General features: G+C 38.2%; 1 protein-coding gene across 2 annotated transcripts; it reads left to right on the forward strand.

Annotated features, from left to right (window-relative positions):
• Nucleotides 1–443: 443 nt before the first annotated feature.
• On the forward strand, nt 444–16,226 carry il1rl1 (interleukin 1 receptor-like 1). 2 transcript variants are annotated; one of them, XM_044131809.1, is made up of 12 exons: nt 444–779; nt 3,584–3,833; nt 5,408–5,654; nt 8,361–8,544; nt 8,796–8,946; nt 9,196–9,261; nt 9,856–9,982; nt 10,238–10,386; nt 11,439–11,576; nt 12,587–12,751; nt 12,914–13,047; nt 14,160–16,226. In XM_044131809.1, the coding sequence occupies exons 2-12, from the start codon at nt 3,770–3,772 to the stop codon at nt 14,406–14,408; spliced, it is 1,674 nt and encodes a 557-aa protein (XP_043987744.1). In that variant the 5' UTR covers nt 444–779; nt 3,584–3,769; the 3' UTR covers nt 14,409–16,226. The 2 variants fall into 2 exon arrangements, with proteins under 2 accessions (XP_043987744.1, XP_043987745.1); XM_044131810.1 differs by having other exon boundaries at nt 760–779; nt 3,767–3,833.
• The last annotated feature ends 1,419 nt before the right edge of the window (nt 16,227–17,645 follow it).

Consider the following 17,645-nt stretch of genomic DNA (forward strand, 5'->3'; position numbering starts at 1 on the left):
TTAGTAAAATTACGCCAAAGAGATTTGAATTATTTATTAGAAAAAAACCTTATTTGAGTAAGAGTGACTTAAATTTGTCAAGTTAAACACACTTAATAAATTGAGTTATAAAACCTTAGTAAATTCAGTTGGTCCGATACGTCACAAAAAAGCATTGAACTCAATTGTTTCAAGTAAAGTCAAAGTAAAAAGATCCTTTAAGTTAATTTAAGTTAGTTAGATTTCTAAATTTGAACACAAATTAGTAAGTTGTCATCAATAAACCAAATGAATTAAGTTAAATTAATGTAAAAAAACAAAAAACAAAAAAACGTCCATAGATGAACTACATCCAAAAACATTTTTTATAGTGTAGTTAGAAGTCACCTGTTTGTTTGTTTTTTTTAGTACATTGCCTATTTAGACGTGCATGGTTGTATGTTGTCTATTTCATTAATTCACATCCAGGAAGGAAAACGAGCCCATTAGAATCGGCACTGGGCTCATATGAGGCAGGACAGCGAGAGAACCGTGAAGAACTTCTTCCACAAAGAGATAAAAGCAGCAGGATTGTGCTCCTGCTCCTCTTCCTCCTCTTCCTCCTCTTCCTCCTCTTCCTCCTCTTCCTCCTCTTCCTCCTCTTCCTCTTCACCTGTGGCTCGCGCGCGTATAATCCTCATTCATTTCCTTTTCTTTGTCCCCCCGCCCTCCCCTGGCAATAAGGGAGGGTCGATGGTAAAGATAAGAGCTCGAGGTAGCGGAAGACTTTTCTCAGAAGTCATTCAACCTGAGCAGTCGAGGTAAGCAGAAACTTACATTAAATGTACACGTGCTCTTGTACTTCTTGCTTTCATGCAAACGAGCGGGCTGCTAAAATCATCAAACGCTTCATTTAATTAGTGAATTTGGCAAAAATGTGCTGTTCCTATTTTTATTGTTTCTACTGAGGTCCAAACAGACGCGGGTAGAGTTCCCAAAAACTGTCCTCCAGTAAGAGTAGCACTAATTTTTGTAAGTAACAAAAAATAAATTTGTTTATTCTTTCAGTATAAATGTAAAATTTTGACAAAAACTGCAGGTGTGCGTCCGTGTCCTGGTGAATCTTTGGTTGAAACATGTTTGGTTTTCATGCTGCGGCTTGAGAATCCAGAAATATTATTCAACTAACATTCGCTATACTTCATGGTAAAATTTACTCAAGTAAAAGTAAAACATACATTATGGTAAAAATACTCCTAAAATAATTTTTTTTTTCAAAAAGTTACTCATGTAAATGTAACTAGTTACTACCCGACTCTAGGTAGGCTACAAATAAAACTTTTGTTTAAAGATATTTTATTTCAAGAACCAATGTGGGTCGCACTGGACACGTTTAACCACAAAATGCAGCAGACACATAAATATGGAGAGCCATTTCAGCCAAAATTAAATAAACAAATATGTAGGGAAAATAAATACATAAATGAGTAAAAGAAATAAATAGATAAGTAATAAATAAATAAATGTGTAAAATAAATAAATACATTTGTAATTGGCACATTTATTCCCATTTGTATTTATTCATTTATACATTTATAATTATTCCCGGATTTATTTCTGCCTGGCCTTTTTTCATTTCCCTATTTTCCTTTTTCATTTATCCTTTTCCATTTTTTCGTTTTCATTTGTCCGTTTCCAATTTGGCTGAAGTGGCTCTCCGTACATAAACACACCTAAAGTGTATGCTAAAGTGAGATTTGTTTTACACGAGCATCGTTGTTCTGGTGTTATTTTCCATCTGCAGAGCCTGTTCTGCCATATTTACTAGTTTCACCAGAAAAAGAAAAACATTTGGAATTTTTTTTCTTCTTGTAGTGGCATTTACTTGAAATATTGGTTTGATTTTAGTCTTTAAAATACTTGACTTTGTTCATGACTTCATATTTTTGAGTGCCTTTGTTATAAAGTATTCCATCAGCCATTGTTTGGTGTTTTTAAAGAGTTATTCCCAGGCTGGTGAGTTTATATTTCTCAGCAATTCTTTGGATAACTAATAGCTACAGATGTTAGATATCAAAATGCATGAAGGTGTGGGGAAACGTGTTGTATGACTGACAGAAAACCTGACATCTGAAGGTTTTTCAACATCCTCCAAATAGGGGGTCTTTCACTTGTGGTGCTTTTTAATGTGGCTCATTCAGCCAGAGGGAGTATGAAGAATTCAAGAAAAAACAAAAACAGATCTGTCACTTTTAGACACTGACTCCAAGGTGAAATGTGGTTTGAAGGTGACAGTTCATACAATGACTGTTCTAGTGTAAATTTCCAAATGGCCTTTATTTGTGCACATTGGCTTCATTTGATTGATTCAACTGTCAGTCAAATGTTATAGTATCCTCTGTAAAGAAAATGTTAGAGCCCCACCCATGGATTTATGACAAGCTACATAAAGAGCTAATATAAAATTGAATTATTATATTAGCATGTGTTTCCACACGCTAAAAACACAAAACAAAACATCTTGACACGAAAGCCTCAGTGAAACTTGAGGATTAGAAGATGTTCGTAGATAAATTGTGGGCCATTTCAAAAGTTTACTGGACTTTAAACCAGTGGAATAGGTTCATTCTCGTTAAATGGCATTATGACACGAGTTAATCATTTCCTGTGTTGATGATCTCAGGAACATAATCTGTGTTCTGTGTGCCAACTGAATGGCATGCTGAAGACAGACATCCTGTAAAAAAACTATTCTGTAACCACGACAGGGTATCTTTTTGTGTGTAACAGTTAGCTTAGCATTGAGAGGGAAAGACACACCAATGCTTTTGGTCCAGCACTAATTATTCATCACCATATTTCAGCTGCATATGAGCCATTAGGGATTCAGTTCAACAGGGAAGACGTTTGTTGATCTCCACGACTCAAGAGATGGACGCAAGAAAATGGTTACACGCTAAGCAGTAAACATCTGAAAATGTGACAAACAAGACTGTATCTCAAGATCCCCTAGTCAGCCCAAAGGTCACAAAAATCCCCAAATCTTACTGTTAGAGAAGCGCAGCAACGAGGAGCAATCAGTGTAGAGGTCAGCTGTGTGTGGAAACAAACTATAGTCGTGCAGCTGTATGTGATTATTGGGAACGGTAAGTAGAAATGAAAAACAGTTTGAATCACAGAGATCATGCAGAGCTTGTGTATGATGAGCCATTCAACCATAACAGTGAAGCTACGGTTGACTCAACCTACTCACAGAGGAAATGAGCAGCACCTCATTAGTTAATTCAGTGGTATGAAGTTACATCACTCCGTCCCTTTTTCAAAAGAGCTGCTGTAAAATTGAACCACTGTCAGTCAAATCTAGGTGAAATTGAAACATGACAGTATGACAATCGGCCTGCACAATCTAAAAACTGCAGATTCACACTTCTCTGTTTTCTGTGGTAGCGCTGCAGTGAAAGACCATCAAATGTCTGATGGGTTTTTATTGACAACAGTTTCTGGTTTATTGTATTTACAGCTGCAAAGAAATAAAAAAAAACAGGGTGAAGTTTTTGCAGTCTTCTGGTTTGTGAAACATGATTTCTGATAACGTTTTTCGGAAAACGATTTTGTAACTGCACAGATCGTAATCGTCTGCTGAGACAGCTTTCTGATGAACTTTCCAGAGCCCCTGCTGTCAAAGGAAATCTACCTGTGAGAGGGAGAAAAATAAGCTTATTTAAACTACATGTGTGAGAAGCAGACGGGAATCTGAAGAAATGCAAATCAGTGTGAACAGTTTGAGAATGAACTTTGTCTCTTTCAGCTAATGGACGTCTCCAGGCTTCTGCTGTCCGTCGTCATGGTGATGTCCACGTCTGATGGGAGATCAGGTAGTTTGTGCACAAAGAACATCGACGAAATAAAAAAGTTATTACATATATAGGCAGTCAAACTCATGAGGCCAGAATGAGATGCATGATGTAAGAAATATGATCAGCTATGAGACGTGACTGTAGAGTTTATGGCTCATGAGGAGAGACGGTTCATCATGCAAACATGCAGACCAGAGGGCAAATTTAAAGGAATCAAAGCAAAGTCGGGCTGCACAGTGGTGCAGTTGGTAGAGCTGTTGCCTTGCAACAAGAAGGTCCTGGGTTCGATTCCCGGCCCGGGGTCTTTCTGCATGGAGTTTGCATGTTCTCTCTGTGCATGGTGGGTTCTCTCCGGGTTCTCTGGCTTCCTCCCACAGTCCAAAAACATGACTGTCAGGTTAATTGGTTTCTCTAAATTCTCCCTAGGTGTGAGTGTGTGTGTGTGAATGGTTGTGTGTCCTGTATGTCTTTGTGTTGCCCTGCGACAGACTGGTGACCTGTCCAGGGTGACCCCGCCTCTCGCCCGGAACGCAGCTGGAGAGAAACCAGCAACCCTCCTGACCCCATTTAGGGACAAAATGGATGGATGGACAAAGCAAAGTTTGTTTTGGGTGACAAATGACAGAGAGAAACAAACATTCTGGGAGTGATGTCACACCTTAGACCTTTTTATGGTAACTCCCCTAAAAGCACAAAGGACATGTGCATTGACTTTAGACAGAAGCCCCATAACACAAATCAAACAGTAATTAGAAGTCAGACAGTGGAGAATATCTTGGGAGTATTTTGGATAATAAGTTAAAATTTACCTGCCATTCAGAGAACCTGCAAAAAAAGGGCCAGCAAAGATTGTTTGGTCCAAGAAAGCTTGGAAAGTCGATAATGTTCCTATTTTATAGATCATATATTGAGTCTGTGTTGACTTTTTGTGTCCTCTGTTGGTTTGTAAATCTTAGTATTAGGTCAAAAAGCAGAGTAATACTGCTAGTAATAAGATGTGAGGAGTTGAACAATGCTCGCTTGCAGAACTGTTCAGTAAACACGTCATAAGGAAAACTAAAGTCATTCTTGCCGACAGCTCTCATCCTTTACATGCTGCGGTCCAGTTTCTGCCTTCAGGCCTCTTGCTCAGACTTCTTAGTATAAAAAGTAACAGGTACAAACTCTCCTTTGTTCCTGTAGCAATTTCTCTTTTTAATGCAGGACAAGGTAGAGGAGCTGGCACCTGATTGTTAGTGTTTGTAACAACTGAAATACCCTGCTGTGCTCTTCCCATTATTTATTGATTTATATTTAATGGGTTTTTTTTCTATGTTGTATTGTTTTTTGTTTTTTTTACTTTGATACTTTGTTTTTTAGTTTTTATACTTGATGTAACATCAATTGCCCATTTGAGACACGAATAAATCTGGATCTGAATCCTTAAGGAGGAAAGTAAATGTGTATCTATAAAGCACATTTCAATAGATGAATCCCACAAAGAGCTTTGCAAAAGGGCGGCCAAAAGAAGGTCAAATTAAATGTTGCAGTACATTTCCATTAAACATCGACCATTCTTGTTTTTAAGTGTCTTTTTTTATCCTCATTTTCAGAAGCATCAGATTCTTCCTGCTTCAACCTGGACCAGGATAGATATAAAGTTATTAAAGGTGAAGCGTTTTATTATGTGCCCTTGGACCTGGATGACCCCAACCTGCCTGATGCAAACATCACGTGGTACAAAAACGGGTCAAAGGTCATGAATATCACCACAGACGAGACACACAGGATCCATTACCATGGAGGAGCTCTGTTTTTCTTAAACATCAGTGCTAACGATGCTGGTCACTATTCTGCCAGGTGAGTTCATTTAGTTTATGTTCAGCTCTGGAGCTGCTTTGTCTCGTTCGATGAGATATCTAAAAATGAATGTTACATGGATTTAAATATGAGGAAATGTATGGATTGTGTTAAACCTTAACCCTGATCATGTGTTTGTAGTATCGCCCTTATTGACGTCATTTTTACCTCAGATTAAAACGAACTGACTCCCTTTCATAGTTCATCGCCAACATATTGTGAACTAAATTCACAGCTCTAACTTGTGCTAGATTTGATTTATTATCGATCATAATTTGTCTGAAATAAAGTTTCTGAAAATGTGTAAGTCTTGACATCATTCACAAATTACACAAATATGGATTATCCTGGTTCCTGTTGTCCTTTCACCTAAAGCATCCTTTAAAGTGGCTTACTTCCCACAACAGCTACTCTTATTTATGTATTTTAACAGTTTCATCAACAGAAAAAAAAACATTTTAGTATGAATCAATCCATTTAGATTACATTTGTAAATACAGCCACTGTTAACTGTCTTATTAACATCTTGTCATTATATGCTATGAGTTTTTTTCCCCTCTCTTTTCCTCTTTGCTTCTCAGTCAAAAGTCCACAGGAATTATAAATAATGGCCAAATACATATAGTTGAATCTGTTTTATTCCTGTAAGTTACAGGCAAACGCCTGGCAGAAACATCAGGAGACGATTTTTAATGGGAAAACCTACTTAGCACAGAGCAACATGGTGAAACGTGAAGGAATGGGTCTGACAGACTACAAGGCAAAAGTATAAATACAGAGGAGGGAGATTACTGGGTAAATGATCAGGTGACTCATTAACTGATTCGTTGCAATGGTTTAGGAATATAATCTGGGGCAGCTGATGTAGACTGACAAGTAAAGCCTGCAGGGCCAACACAGGAAAAAGACTGACAAAAACAGACAAAACAGCAAATTATGTAAAATACAAAAATAAAATAAAAAATCCAGAGGAAACATCTGGACAAAATGACAACAGAGAAACACAGGGACGACTAAACAACCATAAAACAACATCTGAGCAAACACTCTGAATATCGAAACAAAGGAATGAACTGACCACAGAATAACTGACTAACAAAACCAAAATTCACAGCTTCTAAAACTGAAGATTTACAGTAAGATATTAACACTCCATAACATAAAAAAACAGTTTCCGTATTCTTTCAGAGTGCGTGTTTTTCCGCACACCTACACACCAACAGTGTGTGATGGGTGGGAACATTACATTTATTTAAAGAACCGAGAAATGATGAGCTCAACAACAATAGTTGTGCTTCCTGTTAGTCAGTGAAAATAACTAATCTATTGGATCTGGTAAACTTTATTCTGCCATGTTCATCACCAACATGTTCATGTTCAAACTCTTTCATAATGAAGAGTATGAAACCCATAACATGTGCTGCTGTTTATCAGGAGCCTTAAGTAGCAACGTTGTGGATGCATCCGTCTTTGTCAAACAGTCGCTCTTTAATTGAACTGATTACCAAGCAAAGCCTTTTCTCTGCAACACATTTAATCGACTTAAGTGCATCAACAAGGGAGAAGTTATCAGCGACAGACTGTGGAGGACGAACAGTACTATTGAGTTCAGAAAACCGACAAAGCTAGTTTTCCACCTGTAGGTGTGCTTCTGACAATGCTCTTAACTCTCTGCGACTGCCATTAAATGGAAGAATGACGTTGTTCAATTCCTCCTCTGCTGAAACTACAGGCAGACTACAACTCTTTTTATTTTATTTTTCCTTGCTTCATCAAATGACGAGTCCTTATTCGTATTGTGCACCTACAGTGCTATGTGGCTAGCTATGCTAGCAAACAAAGTCAAAATAGCATCCAAAGGTGTTACCTGGTGGTCAACATGCACCAGTAATTACTCACTTATTACTGGAAACAGCTCAGTTTATCATACACATAAATAATGCTTCAGCAACCACAGCAACATAAAAGGTGAGTTTCTCCTTCTCCAGACCAAAAAGCAACATTTTTGACCATATTTGCTGTCATGCCGTTTATAGCATAACATTGTTAGTCCACAAGCTGATAGCTGATGGTTGGTGAGGTTAGCAAGGCAGTCTGCTCCTGTAGCTGGTCTGCAAGTCATTGGCTTGGTAGGTGTGTCCTGTTTCCTTGATTACTTCCTTGTGTATTTAATCCCACCTGTGTCTGTGTCTTCTTGTCGGGTCCTTGTCTATTCTCTCAGTTGTCCTGTTGCTACCAGTGTGAGTCGTTGCCTCTGTTCACCTGTGCTGTCTGGATTATTGAGCTTTTCGTCATTAAATCATCACTTCAACCTGGGTCTACCGCTTTTCTCCTCACTGTCTACACCCCACCTCATGACAAAAAAGCCAGGGAAAGGTCTGGTTCCTGAGACATTATCTCTGGGTTTTCATTTCACATGATGATAGATGTCATTGGTCAAACATAACTTCTAAATTAGTTAATATACCTTGGTACCAGTTATTGGTCCATGACTAGATGCTGTGCTGCAGTGTATTCTGCACTTTTACTGTTAAATGAACAGTTTTTAGTCACAGCAACAGATCTGAGGACATTTATCTCATGACCTTTAGAAGATTTAATAATGTCTCTTTGCATTTTAACTCTGTTTTATTTCTAAGCTTCCAGATCCTTTTTGATCTTTGATGTTTCAGATCAGCTTATCTGTGAATGTTTCTTCCTCCACAGGCACATTGAGGCATCAGGTGAATGTTTCTACTATCATGTGAAGATCGAGGTCTTCGATGAAACAAGTCGAGAGAATCTGACCTATGGATCCATCCGAAACTCTGACCAGAACAAAAACATTCCTTGTCCGCAGCCTGTTAAAGACACATGCAAAACATTTAACGGGAACTTCACCTGGTTCAAGGTGAGGGAATCTGATTACAATAACTCTTACTGCTGTTATGTAACATTGTATGCAGCTCTGCTCTAGTGGCAGCGCTGCAGAACCGATGGAAAGCATGTGAAGATATTTCTGAGTGGATTTTATCTCCTGTTTGCAAGAGATGTGCATCTAGTGAATATTTATTGTAGAGTGGTGAGTTTCTAAAATGTTAACAGAAGATAAAACATTTTTTTTTTCCATCCCTTCTGACGTCGTCCTCATTTTTATTGCAGGGTAAGAATCTGATTCCCGGTCAACACAAAGAAAGGCTGTGGGTAAATGATGCAACAAAAGACGATGAGGACATTTACACCTGCTTATGTACCTGGACTCACAACCACAAGGTGTACAACTCTTCTGGTTCCAGGAGACTTGTTGTTCTCGGTGAGTCCTTTACATGGTTGGGTATTCAGAGGCAGACAGGAATGTTGCTTTGCTCTAATAAATATAAAGTGAAGTGAAGAAGTATTTGCTCCTTCCCTGATTGATTCTGTTTTTGCTTCTTGGTCACATTTGTTTAATCAAACTGATATCAGATCCTCACTTTAGATGATTTCAGTTTATATGTAGTTTTTTTGTTCTTAACAAGAAAACACAACACAGTGAAAACCTTTCCACTCTGCTCCCTTGTAGACCCACCCTGCTTTCCAAATGTAACAATTGTTTCTCCAAGCAGCAAGGAGCAGTTGGCTGATGAAGGTAAGAAAACTGCTTAAAACATTAGAAAGGCTTAAGGTTTGCGTCCCGACTGCTGGTGAGTTCTGGTCTGAGACTCTTTGCTTTAAACCATAATAGAGCTATAAAAAAATACTTAGGATGGATTTTCTCTTTTCTTGTCTTTGTAACAGAAGTTTATTTTGTGCTGCCATGTTCAGATAGTCATTATCCTCCCAATAACACAGATTAGCATAAATTACAAAACAATAGCTAAATACAATTTTGTTGGCACCAAACAAACATTTAATGGCATTTGATATCGTTTATTCCACACAACCTTAGTTTTAGTCTCGCTGTTGCTTCAGGTGAATATTTTATTGAATGAAGTAGCATTCAATAAAAATAATATGTTAGCTTTAACTTTTTACCATCTGAAGTTACATTTTTATATAGAGAGGCACAGATTACTATTATTTCTATACTGTAAGTTTGTTTATTCTTTTATTACAATATATTCAATAAAGTCAAACTCACAGGTTTGTACTGATTAAAGCGTCAGTGGAAATGAAACATTGCTATAAAACACAGTGAGTGGAAACTGTATTTTAATGTAACAGACCATCATGTGTCCAACAGGCTCCAGCGTGAAGCTGAACTGCACCGTTTACTGTGGGATCAATGCAGCGCGGGACTGTGAGGCCACATGGCTGATTAATGGAAACCCAGCAACGCAGATGGACGGATACAACGAAACCACCAAATTGTATGTCTGAACATTATGTTAAATATTTTGTGGTAGATTTAGATGAAAGTTTTGGATTTTAAACTCGTCCTGAGGGGAACCAGTGTGCCGTTAGAGTAATTTATAATAATGCATTAGAAAATGGAGGACAGTTAATTAAATATCCATTGAGAAAATTGACATAAATTGAAGTCCTAGTACTAAAGTCGATACTCAGTAAGCATTTTTACACCATTGATGTTTATATATCTTTAAATTAGACATTTTATTTCTCAGACAGATCGAGGATCCTTCAAAGAGAACCTTCTCCACAGCCACCCTGACCATCCAAAGGGTTTCAGTCAAAGATTTCCAGCATGAGTTTAAGTGTCAGGGCTCAGGATTTTATACAGTAAACTCTGCAACTTTAACTCTGAAGCAAAGAGGTTAGTGTCACCATACCTTCCTTCTGATGTTCCCCTAAACCAGGGGTCCCCAAAGTCGGTCCTCTAGGGCCGGCATCCTGCATGTTTTATTTCTCTCCCTGGTTTAACGCACCTGGATCCACTGATGGCTCATTAGGGCCCTATGAAGGACATTGACCTGCTGTAAAGGTCGTTACTACCACCAGGGAGAGACCGAAAACGTTTAGGATGCCCCTTTGGACACCACTGGTCTAAACTTTTCAACTGAGTTACAGGAGCTTATAGGCCTTAATGTCACTGGAGATACTATGGTAATGTTTGAAAAAAAAATCAAATCAAAACAAACCAAAACAAAAAAAAGCCTAAATCAAATATAAAAATAATTAATGTTGAATCAATAATCAGCTGCCTGTCATCTCCATGGCCGTTTGGGTCGGGTTTTTCTTTATTTATGTTTCATCGTTCTTGTCAAATTCTGCTAACTTCTCTAGATGTTACCATACTAGTTAATGTGGTTTGTTTTTGTCTTCAGTTTTCTGTATGTTATTTTCTTTAGATTTTTCTCAGGTTTGTTCTTTGGTTTTCAGATCACTTTAGTCTCAGTTCAGCTGCTGTCTTAATCAGACTCCTTCCTCGGTTTCCGTGTTATTCTTTCATTCTCCTGATTAATCTTTTGTTTCTCTTGTCACTTCACTATCCTACTACGGTGGCCTCACGGGGTCAACAGAACGCAAAAGCCGCAACACAACAGGAAAAGGCCCAATCCAACAACAAAAAGCCACAATAGAAGCAATGTCAACGAAAGTCCTGCAAGTAATAATTATAATTTCTGATTTAGTCGGCGTCTGTTTTAGCACACCTTCACGTTTAGCATGTCTTCTGTAACCTTTTGCTGTTGCATTGAGGCTTTTGCATTTTGCCCATCGCACTCAACCTGGCTACCATTTACATTTATTAGAAGAGCACTTAAGTAAACAAATGTTTCAATAATTTTATTCTAATTTCTGTCCCTAGCTGAGTTTTGTTGCATTTGTTATGAATCTTGTTGAAACATATTTGTATTTGTCTTCCAGAGTCCATCATTCCCCTCATCATTTCAGGGACGTGTGTGTTGCTGGTTGCTGTGTTCGCCGCTGTGCTGGTGAAATATTTTGCCATTGACCTCGCTCTGTTGTTCAGGCCCTACTTCCCTCCAGGAAGACAAAATAAAGGTACGACAGGATCAAGGTTTTAGCTTTTCAAAGATGGAATCTGGAGTTTTCTATCAATTGAAGCAAAAGGCTCCAAGTAAATAAGCTGAATTTAAGTCACAATGCTAAATGATGCTTTTTATACAATTGTGTAATAACTTTCTGTTAATATCACGTTCATTTTGGGTCTTTTGTGGTTAATTTGAGCCATTCTTCTTTGGGATGGAGTGATGATCAAACAATTTGAACAAATTTGAGAAACGAAAAACTAGTGCACAAGTTTGAATATGTGACATTGTTGCAGAAAATGCAAACTTAATTTGTGTTGCTTGACTTGTCTGCACGTTTCAACCATCTGACCCAAAACGTTCCACTCAGATTAAATGAAATTGGTTACGATGATCAAGAAAAACCCAAAAACGAGAATGTTTTTAAGTTCATTAAGAACTGTAAGGTATTTCTTCATCAATACCACCTAAGAAAAAAAACACTCGGTCTAAAATTAACATTATCAAGCTGGACAGAAATTTATATAAACTGAGTGGAACGGTAAATTGAAGACGAAATAGTTCAAATTTACCTCAGACCGTCTGGGGAGTTTCACAACTCATGTCTGGCGGCGGTGAGTGAGCAAAAATCAGACGTTTGCCTCAGAATCTCCCCGTCGCTCTTCAACAAGTGGTCTGAAATGAAAAAAAAAATATGGTGGTGAGAAAAAAACAAACAAAAAAAACCAAGATGTTTAATGGGACCACATCCAAATCATGATCTGTAATCTGTTACTCATCAGACATGATAGCTGAGGGCTAAAATCCAACACCAGCTGTTTTTCCTTGCATGTAGTGAAGCGGTGCACAGTTTCAACAAAGCAAAAGAAAAGAGGCAAACTTTGAGTTTAGAGTGTGAGAGGCTGAAGAACTGGTTTCACTGTGTGTCGTGTTAAAGGAGCGGTAAACAGTTAAGGCAGCTGTGATTTAAGTCACTGCCTGGTGAATGGGAATCTTAAAGATCTTGTTGTCTGTGTGACCCAGATGTGAAGATGTACGACGCCTACGTTGTTTATCAGACACAGAGCTTAGACAAGGAGACAGAAGACAAGCTGTCCAACTTTGTCACAAAGTCTCTGCCCTCGGTTCTTGAAGACAAGTGTGGATATCGACTCTTCATCCAGGGAAGAGACGACATACCGGGGGAAGGTCAGTAATGTGTCCCGTCTGTCTGCGGCAGAAAGATGGCGAACGAGTTCAAGGGGTGTGAATACTTTTGAAAGGCAAAGTACAGAGAAACAAGAGAAAGGATTATTGCACATCAGTGGATGAAATGCATTTAAACTAATAAGTATTTTTCTGATCCATCAGATCGTGTGGAGCTGGTGGAGAGCTGCATTAAGCAGAGCAGGAGGCTGATGGTCATCCTGACACCAGGATCAGGACCTGAGATGGTGGAAAATCCCACCTCAGACCAAACCTCAGTGATTGGATTTGACTGGCAGGTAAAAGAGTCTGGGGGTCAAAGGGGATGGAGTGGGATCAATCCAGTTCGTCAATTGTTTCCATACGTTTCTCTGCTGCTTTTGAACATTCTCATTTCCTTACATAATGTCCATCAAAATCAACTAGGAAAGCTGAATAAGTTGTTTCCTACAAGACCTGTAAACCTAATTTCAGATTCAAGTGTATTGAACAGGATGTCAAAGTCAGTCAAGCTAATTCTTTGCATGTAATTATAAGTCTTTCCTAAAAGTGTTTCCCAAATTGAACAATTTCTCTAAGGTTAAATGAGGTGAAGACGAGGTCTCACACTACTAATGCACTGTGTGAAACATACACTTATGGTTTTTATTGACTGCGTTGACGATCCCGTCAACTCAGACTCCACATTTTTGAAGCCGTTGACACACAGACCTAAACGGCAGCACTCGTGGTTAAAGTGACACATTTGGTTCGCAGAACATTTCAAATATCAAATAATTATTACCATCAAATAGAACAACTTACAGCAAAGTGTCTGAATTCTTCCAGACAACTATTACATAACAGAGGACCAAACACAGCACTTGCATGTCGATGTTTTCCAGGTGTGAAGCATCATATTCACTAAACACAGAAATGTGTAGCTCTACATTTCAAATAGTGTCTCCTACTGTCCGTAGTATTTTCAAGTAGTAGTTCAAGTTTTTTTTCACAGTAGAAAACCTTTCCAGAGTGAAACGTCATAATGATTCGTAGTTGTGGCGTCGGGACTTTTCATTTCGCTGATGTTGTCCATTGACCTGGACTATTGGACCTGAGGACTGAACAAGTTTTTGCATGATATCACCCAGATTTTGCAATTTGTACCGCTTTAAAATTTGCACTAACCGCTGTGCAAATGTCAAAACCGATGTGAGTAATTCACCAAAGAAAAAAATAAAAATAAAGCGTGATAAATAGTGTATCATAGCAACAGCTGCCTCTGAGGTGACGTTGTCTGCAACCACCATGGTCTCTTCTTGCTTTTATGAACTGCTGGCTAGTCGTGGTTCAAGCAAATCTTTGAAAATAACAATAAAATCTTTTTGTTTTTCTAAACCGGTGAACTGAATGCAGTCTAAATATTCTCCAGGTTGGGCTTCACCACGTTCTGGTACAGAGGGAGATGAGTGTGATTCTGATTCAGCTTGGAGAGATGGGTCCACGAGGTTACGCGCATCTTCCTCCAGGTCTGCAGCACCTGATCCGTCAGAGCGCCCCCATCAGGTGGTCGAAGGGCTCACAGACAGCCTCCAAGTGGAACTCGCGCTTCTGGAAGAGAGTGCGATATCTGATGCCAGCCAGACCCGCCAGGAAACGAGATTTGTCTCCTGTCATCTAAAACCGCTGAGCTTTGAAATGTGATTATGGAAAATGAAAGTGAAATGACGAACGGACTCGCTACAATGAATAAAGATGAAGGACTTTATTAGGAGGGCAGTAAATTTTAGTTCTACTTTAACTCTTCCAATGTAAGGTGTATGTTACAGAATCTGTTAAGCATCTTGTATGACAAGAGCTGTCTCACAGACAGAGTTGTGTAGTAACTGGTTACATTTACTTAAGTAACTTTTTGGAAAATTTAGGAATGTTTTTACTACGCTGTACTTTCTACTTTTACTTGAGTAATTTTATTGTGAAGTATTTCTGCTCCTACTTGTAGCATTTCTGGATTTTATACCTACTGAATGAAAAACAAACATGTTATAACCAAAAGAAAAAAAATCACCAGACACAAACCTGACGTTTCTGTTAAAGTTTAATCAGTTTTTTATTGAAAGAAACTTGATTTGGAAACATTTTTCTTTTGCCTATTTTTGTTACTTATGTAAATTATTGTCATTTAGGTCATAAAAATACCAAACTTTCCACTTAATATGTCATCAGACATATTCCTTACTGTGACTTAGTGTTGACATAGATTCTCAATCATTCAGGACAACTGGATTCTTCTTTCTGTTTCCTGAAGAAGCTTCACTTTTCACTCAAAAACTTTCTTCCAGTTGATCACTGGTTGGGAATAAGTCATTTTTGGGACACTTGTATTAAAAAGGCCATTATGATCACAGGAGTCACTGACCCACTCATCCACCCAGCGAGTCAGAGCTTTCATTGCCTCATATGAAATGCCGCCCATTGTGGACGATGAGAAGAGTTTTGGTCGTGTGTTGCAATGTCTGATTGATTGTGAAACTGCCGAGGGGAAAAAAGTCAAGGCTGCACTGTACAGTGCCTCAGAAATGTGTTCAAACGCCTTGAATCTTTCAACATCACAAACTTTGGGTTTATTTTAATGTTATGTCTTAGTGTTGCCTTCTCAACAGCCCTAAACACAGGAGGGTTTAGATAAAAACAAACCCATGTGTTGCAGCGGCCCAGTCAAAGTCCAGACCCAGGAGTCTTTGGCAAGGTTTGAAAGTGTGAAATGCAACGAGAAGAATTAAATTTTCCCAGCCGAAGACTTTAATCTGAAATCGGAGCAAATAGTTCATCGGGTGTGAAAGTCCTTGTGTCTGCAAGTCATTTGTAATATTTTATAACATTGTAATCAATGGTTTGTGGTGTTAAATAAAAACCAAACCTATTAAGGATCAATTTCTTTTTGCTGAGGTTTCAAAGAAGATATTAATCAGCTTTTCGGAGTTTGCAAAATTCTAAATAATCTCTTCTATCCCCACAGCCCATATTTGTTGCTGTGACGGCTGGCAAACCAAGTCAAATAATCTCTGAATCAGTTTCATGTGGTGCAGACTGTGTGGTGAGAACATTTCTGCTAAAAGGTTCTTACCACACAGTCTGTGGTTTAACAAGAGGCTGAAAAATTTGATAAACTACCCTATTTACTCCATTGCTGCAATCCACGAGGTAGGAAAATAAAAATAAACTTGTGTGTGCACATAAAAATAGATTGTGTGTTTCATATCTGGCATGTATGCTTTTTACCGTTACCACTGTGTGTTGGTTCGTTAATTAAATCTTGAAGGTTGACGCTTGTGGCTGTTACAGCTTGTCTAATGTGAAGTTCCTCAAAGCTCTGTTCTGGGTCCTGCCTTGTTTTTATTGTATATGCTGCCTTCTCCAGGTCAGGGGGAGTGTCCTGCCCCAAGTGGAGGAGTTCAAGTATTGCTTTTTTTCTGTTGCTTTTTTAAAAGCTTTTAAATCTTTGATCCTGTAACTGTTATGCATTTTATTTCTTCGTAGTTGCACAGACCTTCTGAAGCACTTTGTGCAGCAGGAGTTGCTGGAAATGTGCTGTCAATAAAGTTGACATTGACGCTAAAATCCTTAAATGTATCTCTGTTGAAACTGTTACACCTCTCAGTAAACAAATGTTAAAATTCAAGCATTTTTATGGGTCAACATGAAGGTGCCCCAGAACATGATCAAACTTGTTTCATTATTATCATTTATTTTTTTTCTTTTAAAACGTAAAAATCAAGCAGAGTCTCCTGGGCCACTTTTTCTTCCTAGTTCACTTCTGGTGAAGGAGCAGCTCTTCCCACATCCATGGAAGTGATAAAATAGACTACACTGCAAATCCCTCATAGAGGTTACCAACATATAGTCCATAAATGGTTCCATCTACTATAAGAAGCTGTGTTCCCAGAAGAGATTTTAATGGAATACCATCAATGAATGTGTAAGATCGTCTGACTTTAGACTGAGTGCCTTCTAACCGCACAGATTCTTCATCTTCTGAATGGACACACATTAAAGCCAGCCTGGTTTTTCTGGTATCACTATCAAGCTGTTAGCATGCAGAGTCACACTTTTATTTTTACATTTTCCCATTCATTCATAGTTTCGCCCCTGGCCTGCATGTGGACGTTCCAGAGAAACACTGTCTCGTTTTGACGAAACCTGTTATGTAGAATTGTGGTAAATGTTAAAATGAAGACATATTTTTACTGCAGTAATACACTCGTATATACATAACTAATATTTAAATGAAATGTAAAAAAAAATCATATGACAGTTTGAGTACGTTTAGCTGAGGAAGAAGGAAAATTATTGATCACTAAGTTGCAATTCTTGATAATTCTTTTCTAATAAATATATCTGTTCCATGTCTGTTGTCAGTCTTTGAGGATGAAAATTAGCTTTCATTTCTTTGGGAAGTAGGAGGATGTTTACCCATTGGTTGAATATTATATGGAGGAAATGAATTAATTGATTTTTATAGAATCTTAAAAAATAAAGAAAAACAAAGAACCGAATGATTCGGTTTGGTGCAGTACTTACAAGATAAAAGATCAACTATAATTTATACAGAGCATAATTCTGGAAGAGCTTAATAATTTGGCGGTGGTGTGATATGGCTGTGTTAGCAAGTGGTTTGACAAATGACTAACTGTCTTTTATACATTGGAGAAGTTGAGTAGACAGGTCTCGTTTTTAAATTCCTCAAAGCTGTCTGCCAAGTGCAGAGCAAATGTGTGTAGAGCTGCGAACCTGTAGGAAAATAATTATCTGACACTTAGTTTGTTTGTGGTTATTCAACACAGGAAATAGACAGAAACCAGATCTGATTCATTTCCACTTAAGTCACTGATTTGGCTTTAAAAAAAACTAGACCAGT

Source organism: Gambusia affinis, linkage group LG11, assembly GCF_019740435.1.
Source record: "Gambusia affinis linkage group LG11, SWU_Gaff_1.0, whole genome shotgun sequence".
NCBI lineage: Eukaryota > Metazoa > Chordata > Actinopteri > Cyprinodontiformes > Poeciliidae > Gambusia > Gambusia affinis.

Coding starts and splice junctions, on each gene's coding strand:
- il1rl1 (XM_044131809.1), top strand. CDS start 3,770: ATGGACGTCTCCAGGCTTCTGCTGTCCGTCGTCATGGTGATGTCCACG. Junction 8,947..9,195: donor CAGGAGACTTGTTGTTCTCG/GTGAGTCCTTTA, acceptor GCTCCCTTGTAG/ACCCACCCTGCTTTCCAAAT. Junction 10,387..11,438: donor TTTAACTCTGAAGCAAAGAG/GTTAGTGTCACC, acceptor TTTGTCTTCCAG/AGTCCATCATTCCCCTCATC.